Genomic DNA, 7897 nt, shown 5'->3' on the forward strand with positions numbered 1-7897 from the left:
ATCTGTTTGATATATATCTTAGATAGGAATAAAAATTAAAATCTCATAGAGGCACTAAAAATGTGTGCATTTTGTGTTTTCTCCTGTTGAAATAACCTTTTAACTGAATTTTCTTACATAAAAAGAAAAAACGTTCTTTTCTGTTGGGAGAAAACAGAGCATGCAATTGGTAAATAATGTAAAAGTGATTTTTTTAAAAAAATTTGGGGTAGGATTGGGATGTATTTCTAAGTTTTAATCAGCATTAAGCTTGGTCTTAACATTGTGCTTTAGGTGTCTTTAGAAACCCAATATAAAAACCTCCCCAAATTTTTGTGAATTAGGTGAAAATGTCCATGTTTGTGGATTTGGAACTGTCCTTTGGATCAGCATCCTCTGCTGTTTAGGGCACTTCACTTGCCCTGTGGCCAGAGAGGGCCAAAGGGGAACTCCTTCATTTTTCAGGCACAAAATAGATCAGTACTTGCCCTAACGTCTGGTTTGCTCCAGAGGGATAAACTTCCAGAACCTCCTTCAGAGCAGGGCTATGAGGGGATATAATGTTCAATTTGATGCCTAAATCCTGGAGCCAGGGAGCTCCTCCCCTGTACACAGCCCAGTCACCATGGCAGCAGCTCCCTGTGGATTCCTGGATCCCGGCTGAGGTGCAGTGTTGCCACCTAATGGGGCTGCACAGCTCGGGATTCCTCGGAGCCAGCACAGCCCTGCATCCTTTCTGCCACTTGGAGAAGTGGATTGTTGTCTCCTGTCACCTTCACCCCTCCCTGGCACTCTGGGATGAGGATCCTGGTTTGTCTTCTCTGGGCGTTGGAATGTTCCAAATGAACCGTTTGCTTCTGTTCCAGAAAATAGAAATTATAGATGATGAGGAGAGTGATATGATCAGTAATTCTGAAGTGGATCAGATGAGTTCTCTCTTGGATTATAAGGTGAGTAACTGGGCTGTGTCAGGCACAGCAGGACAATCCTCAGGGAGTTCAGGGGAGGAATTCAGCAAAGGCAGCCCCTCTGCTCTTATCCCTGTGTGCACATCCTGCCCTCAGACCCCTCTCATCCCACCTCCAGCCACACTTTCCATATTTCAACCCCCAGGGAAGCAGGAAAACCCCACTTCACAGAGCAGTTGCATTGCTGCGGGTGCAGCTCCTGCCACGTGTCCCAAACCAGTTTATGGAGCCCGTAAACCACAACTTCCTTTTTGTGGGACAGTTGTTCCTTGGAATGCTGCAGCACACTTCTCCTGCTGCCAGCTTTGGAAGGGACATAACAGCTGGGATCCTTAATAAAATGGGGGTTCTGAGGAGAAGTCATTTCCCAGGACGTGCCTGGAAGAGGTGCCTGTGGGAAGGAGGAGAAGCAGTGGGATCCTGACAGCTGCCTAAGGGTGAAGGGGAGGGGATGTTACTGCTCCCCTGAGCTGCCATAATTCCATGTTTTATTGAGCATGGCTTTCCCTGTGTAGCTGATTTTTTTCACTTGGAAACCAGGTCTGTTCTCCTGCCAACAATCAATTAGCAAAATAATAAACAGATCATCCCTTCAGAACAAAAATTGCTCCTTCCAGCAGCACTTTCCTGGGAAGGGCAGTGGGGAATGAACGTGGAGAGGGAATGACCTTTTCTTAATGTCACCTCTCACTGCAGTGACAGGCTTGTTGTGACAGTGCCCTGCAGACCTGGGTTTATCATTTGACATCACTGATTAATCCAGGAGTTTTCTACCTAAATCTGAATTCTTCCTTGGCTGGGAAAATCCAGTGCTGAACTGCTGAGTTCCCATCTGAAAGAAACTCAACTCATTTTTTTATGAAAGCCTCAAAATCACAGCCCAAATATTCCCCTCTCATTCCCAGAGCTGTTATCACCTGAAGCAGTGTGGAGAGCAATGTTCTCGCTGAAAAAATGGGAATTTTCTGGGGGGAAAAAACCCAACAAGACCAGAAAACCTGTAGTGCATCACATAATCTCACCTTTTCCTATCAACTAAAGCTGAATTACAGCCAGCAAGTGTAAGCAGAAACAGCATATTTTTTCTCCAGGAGGATGCACAGTTGGTGCTGTTATACAGGGCCCCTTTACAAAAATGAGCAGTGACTCTGATCTTGTAACCTGAATACACAGTTTGATTTTCATGATCTTTGCAAAGGTAAATAACCACAGAAAATGAATTTTAGCTCTACACTGATCACCAGATTCAGCATTTGGATCTCTCCCACCAATCAGTTGGTAAGTTTGAAGGAGAGGAGATATTTGGAATAAACAGAAGTTCTTACCAAATCTGAATTTTTAATTAAGGGATTTGCAAGTATAGGTTGGAAAAATGTCTTTTTAGCCATGACATGCACATTATTGACAGTTCCCCATTTTGTACATCTAGTTTCAATGCCCAGAAATAACTGTATGAAGGTTGGAATGAGATGATTTATAAGCTCCTTTCCAACCCAAACCTGGGTTGGAAAATCCCTGTTTTTTGTGTGACCCGAGGGACCCTGAGGAGGTTGGTGAGCTGACACTTGGTGGTCCATGTCAGACCCAGCTCCACTAAAGATGCTGCATTTTAATTTGTGGGAGCTTTGAGGAATTTTCAAGTTATTTTCCCTGGGTTTTGTGTCAAGCCTTCTGCTGCAATAATGGAATTTATTTGTCTCTTCTCACAGTCCCTTTGCCTTTTCAAGATCACTGCTAGGAAGAGAGACTTGGGCTTTGGTTGTCATTTTCACTAAAAACATTTAGTTTTAACCCAAGTGTGTTTAGGTGTCATTAAAAAGCTGCAGTGGGGGTTATTCCAAAGCTTTGTCCTTCCCAGGGCTGGAGTCCCATCCCTGGAGGGATTTACCAGCCCTGTGGATGTGGCACTTGGGGACAGGGGTGGCCTTGGCAGTGCTGGGAGAACAGTTGGACTCAAAAGGTCTCAGGGGGCTTTTCCAACCCCAACAATTCCATGAGCATTCCCAGAACTCCCTGTGATTTCCCCCCCAGAATGAAGAGGTCAGATTCATTGAGAGCCAGCTGGAGAACCACAAGCAGAAGTATTTTGAACTGCAGACGTTCACTCGGAGTTTGATACTGGCAATTAAATCAGATGATAAAGAACAGCAGCAGGTGAGCCCTGGGGTGGGTTTAATATCAGCTGTTTGTCATTAATATCAGAACGTGTTTGTCCTCAATATCAGAAGGTGTTTGTCATTCTGTGTCCTGTCACTCCCTTGAGTTTATTCCACAGCTCAAATTATGACTGAAAAACCCAATGAAGTTTTTCGCTCTTTATTTAAAAGATATTTGAATTTTGACATATAAAAAAAAATACACCTAATACTGTGTTGTCATGGTCTTTCCCTTCCAGGCACTGCTTTCAGACTTACCTCCTGAACTAGAAGAAATGGATTTCAACCACACCTCCCCAGAGCCTGATGATACCTCATTCAGCTTGTCCTCTTTGTCAGAGAAAAATGCCTCAGACAGTTTGTGATTTATTTTTTTTAACTGACAAACCAGAACCCCTCTGGGACATGCAGGTTTCAGGAGAAGAGCATTTTGCTCTCCAGTGTTTCCTCAGCCCAAAAAAAGCAAGTCCAAGGTGAAGGAGCCTGTCCTGAAGGATGGCTGGGGCACAGCCCAGCTGCAGTTTGCACTGGCAAGGAACTTGCAGTGGTGGTTTTGCTAAAGGAGAGAACTGGGTGAGAGAAGGTTTCACTTGTAGCAGTTTGGCCTTGGCTGGGAGAACTCCTGACTCTCCAGAGTAACTCTGGCTCTGTAGCAAAGTCTTTCTGAGCAGGGATTTCTGAGTGGAAAGCAAATCCTTCAGCCTCACGTGCTCACCAGGCCTGTTTATTATATTTTTCCCCATTTTTACTCAGGTAGGTGGACTAAAAATTGGGGTTCCAAATAAAATAGCTTTCTCTGAGTTGTGCTTGAACCCTTTGGAAAACCTGAAATTAAACTAAAGCGTTTTTCATTCTCTGACTTGAGATTGTTGAATCTTCCATTTTCTGACCAAAATAGCTGAAAAAACCTTGAAAGGCTAACTCAGAAAATTGAATTATCACCAGTAAATTATTAATGTGAAGAAGCAGTGCTAAGTGCTGGAAGAAATGAGATGGAAATGGGAGCCCTGATACCTGCAGGGCATGACTTCCTGATACAGTAGCAATGGGATTGGATGTTTACATTCTTTAGGGTTTTATGATTGTAGTCAGAGTTTTGATTTGTCAAAGCCTGAATGCTGAAGTTCTGCTTATTATTTTAAGTATGGGTTGTGTATTTTTCCACAAACTTTGCTCCATTTTACCAAGCCAGTCAGAATTCCAGAGCTGTCTTTGCATCCTGAAAGGTTTTCCAACGTTTGGAACTCCAGGATGATCCTGGGTGATGCTGTAGCTGCCTGCCCATGGCATTGATGCTCTAATTGGAATCTGAATCCCTCGGCAAGAATTTTTCACACAATCAGGTGAAAAAACTGATCTTTCCATTTTATGCCAAATAACAATTGACTCTGGGGAATCCTTATTCATCCAGGACAGCAAGTAATCCCCTTAATTTCAGTGAGAGGTCCAAGGTGTAGCTCAGAGAATCCAGAGTGTTGGGGAAATAACTCCTTTTTTCCCCCCCCAGTACTGCTGTTAACTCAGATTTTAGGGTTTTCTCAGTCTGATCTGTTCTTCCCTAATCACTTTTACAACTCTTTTTGTTTAGTGCCAGTGGTGAGCTCTGTCCTTTCAGGTTTTTTCTGTCTCTCTTGTCGTTGGGCATGAGGAGCTTTTAGCAATACTGTTAAATACCAGCTGCATAAAGGGTAGGGACAGTTTTAAAAGGTGTTTTAAAAACCAAGTTGCACAGTTCTGACCAGTGTATGATTCTGTTAGTTCCCAACAGACCTCTGACCACATACTCTGCAGAGCAACCCCAGAATTCCAAACTGCTGGGCCTGGATGTGAGTGGAGGCATTAAAACAGAGAGGGAAGGCCCCGTGTGACCAGGAGGTGAGGGGTGGAATGTCCCATCCTGGCTGGCAGACACGTCCTTGTGGCCTCACCCCCAGGAGGAGCAGAGTTTGCCACACTGTGCAAGTGCCCCCAGTCTAAAATGAAGGTTTGTGAGCAGAGATCACAATGCTGTCCTTCCCATGGAAGACACAGCTCAGCTGGAATTCTGCTGGCTCTGAAAAGCTCATTTATAAAGGGTTTTCTATCCCAGGCTGACAATGGTTTCTATTACTGTCCTCTCCAGACAGGAAATCAGGGCCCCTGACAACGAAGCCTCTTGTTTTCTGTGTTCTAGTACTGTCATTTGCCACTGTTTGGACCCTGTTTTCCTGCTGCTTCTCTGAAATTCCCATGACAAAAGGCAGGATACTCTTAATGGGAGTTCTCGATTTCGTGGTCAATTAAGTCATCCACCTTTCTGCAAGAAAAGCTCCCACCGATGATTCCTATTTTGCTGTCTTGTTTCTATTCCATCTCCAAACAAATGGAAGGAATGAATTTTGAATGAACTGCTGCAATTATGTCAGTCCCTTTGCTCTAGGAAGCTGGACTCCTCTTGGATGTGCAGCTGAAAGGAGCTGCAGTCAACACCCACCCATCCCTGGGGGAATGTTGTTCTTTGGTCCTTTCTCCTGTAGGGAGACACCAAAAACCCAGCGAGGCAGTGGTGCTTCCACAGCTGAGACACCTGACAACTTCACAGGATATTCAGGAAGGCAGAGTGTGAATTATATCCCTGATAACAGAATGCTGTGGAGGAAGATACTGTACAGCTCTTTGGCTGTTTTTTTTTTCCACTATTAGTGCATATTTCCGAATTTTTAATGACATTTAAATTGCCATTAGTGGTATTTTAAGTGTTGATGGAAAGCAGTGGGGTGGCTCTGTGGGCCCTTGGCCTGGCAGGATTTGGGGTCTGGTTGTTTCCCCTCCGTAGGACAATAATGAGAGCCCACATTTAGGGCTAATTTATCATTCCATAGACTTTCCATAACAAATAAAGCTTTTTAGGGTGACAGAAATCAACCTCATTTCCATTTCAATGGTTTGACTAATTTGAGTAACCCCTCCAGCAGAAGGGCCACGTGTGGATGTTTCACCACCCTGTGAAATCTCTCATTTCTTTGTCCATGAGCAGTGACTTCCCCGGTGTGTTTATCCCTGGTGCATCCATGGGAACGTCAGTGCTGACGTGTGTGTGTGTCTGGAGCAGCCCAGGTGGGCAGAGGCAGCTCGGAACAGACGCTGAGCAGAGACAGGCCGGGCTCTCCTCGGGGAGCAGAGGCTTTGATGTGACAAGTTTGCTCGTGGTTCAAAACCTGTTTCCTGCAGCTCTGCCTCTTTCCCTTTCCCTGCTGCTGTCACATCTAGAGCCTGACAGGAGTGAGTAATAGTAACCAACAGGTAAATTTGGGGCAGATTTAAGGTACCCAAGCAGATGTACATACAAGTGTCAGTTCTCTGCACTGCTCGGTCCTCAAGCTTTAATCTTTCCCAGGATTTCTTTTCACTAAGGCAATAAAAAGTCTGAGATAAGAAGCAGATCCTTGGCTTTGCAGCCCTTTGAGTGAGAGAAGGAATGTACTGGTTCTGTCTTCACCTTAAACTGGGAAGAGCTTTACCAAGTCCATTCTCCAGACAGAGACAGCTGTGTCTGCTGTGCTCATCCAGGTGAACAGAACAAATCCACACCACCATGGGTATCCTGACTGTGGAAATGGGAATTACTGCTGCAAATGAATCCACTCTCCCACTTGGGATCTCTTGCACTACTGTATTCCTGACATTGAGAACAAACTCCTGCACAGCACTGACCTTCCCTCAGTGCTCCAGGCAGAGCCAGCTGTCGGTCTCAGGGTCCTGGGAGTGTAAGGAAGGATAACAATGTGGAAGGAAGGACAGTAATATGGAAGGAAGGACAATAATATGCATTAAGGGAATAGCACAGCATACCTGAAACAGGAAGAATCCATACCTTGTTCCAACCCAAAGCTTGCTGTCCTCCCTCCAGCCCCTGCCCCGCTCCCCCAGGCTGCTCTGAAGGACTGGCACCACTGGCAGGGCCAAATCCTGCCTTTTCTGCCCCAAATCATCACAACTGAGTGAGTTGTTTGGTTGTGAGGTCCCTGAACAAAGCTAGGGGCTGGTGAGTGAGAAAACTCCATCTGGTTCCCACAGAAAACAAGCTGGTTTGTGGTGGATGATTTCCCTACTCTGGTAAATTTTTGCCCATTGGCCAAATGGGAAATCTGAAAAGTTATGAGCAAAAAAAAAAAAGGATAAGCAATGCTACAAAGTTAGTGTTTTCCATGGCACAGTAGGGTTTTGGTCTGAATATTCATTTCTCTGAAAAGCAGCAGCTGCTTTGGTCAGAAGACAGATGGGGCAGAACCTTGGGCTTGTGGTGGTGGTTCTTTTTCAACAAATGAGCAAACCCTCTTGGATAAAAGAGGTGCTTAAGAATGTTCCTGTAAGGAAAACAGGGCTGTGCTTTGGTTCTGGGAACATTTTCCTGTGTTACTGAAGGAAGTCAGTAATTCTTTTCCAGCTCTGTATTACATTTTACACACACTACCTCTGACACCACCCTTGAACCCACACAGAAAATGTGAACTTAAGCTTTTTTTTTTTAACCTTTTCTAGGCAATAAATTATTTCCAACATGCATCCTTCGGTTCTCTGCTTGGTTTTAGTTGAGTGTGAGACATTCACTTGGTTTATTTTAGTGCTGTTTTTCTGTATTTGTCTTAAACACAATCTATGGACAAGAAAATACTGAAGGTGGGATATTAGGGAGAAATGATCAGCAGATGTTAAGCAAGTGTTCAGCAAAAATGAATCAGTAGCAGGCTAAATGTAGATTTAGACCATGTTTGTAGTTAAGTTTCATCTTAAAAGAGTCCTTTTGATCTTCCC

The 7897-nt window shown here is 44.4% G+C and overlaps 1 protein-coding gene across 2 annotated transcripts in view; it reads left to right on the forward strand.

The window, feature by feature from the left end:
- HDX (highly divergent homeobox) overlaps nucleotides 1–7237 on the forward strand; it is a 42291-nt gene extending 35054 nt beyond the window's left edge. Inside the window, exons 9-12 of one of the 2 annotated variants that reach the window (XR_001875465.1) lie at nucleotides 846–929; nucleotides 2979–3101; nucleotides 3343–3856; nucleotides 4862–7237. Coding sequence is in view for 1 of the 2 variants with exons in the window: in XM_017818823.1 (XP_017674312.1) it covers nucleotides 846–929; nucleotides 2979–3101; nucleotides 3343–3468 (333 nt within the window). In the remaining variant the exon portion in view is untranslated. Of the gene's footprint in view, nucleotides 1–845; nucleotides 930–2978; nucleotides 3102–3342 lie in introns of both variants that reach the window. The other variant, XM_017818823.1, reaches the window with a different exon arrangement.
- Nucleotides 7238–7897: the final 660 nt, after the last annotated feature.

This window comes from Lepidothrix coronata, unplaced genomic scaffold, assembly GCF_001604755.1.
Source record: "Lepidothrix coronata isolate B3197 unplaced genomic scaffold, Lepidothrix_coronata-1.0 Scaffold2, whole genome shotgun sequence".
NCBI lineage: Eukaryota > Metazoa > Chordata > Aves > Passeriformes > Pipridae > Lepidothrix > Lepidothrix coronata.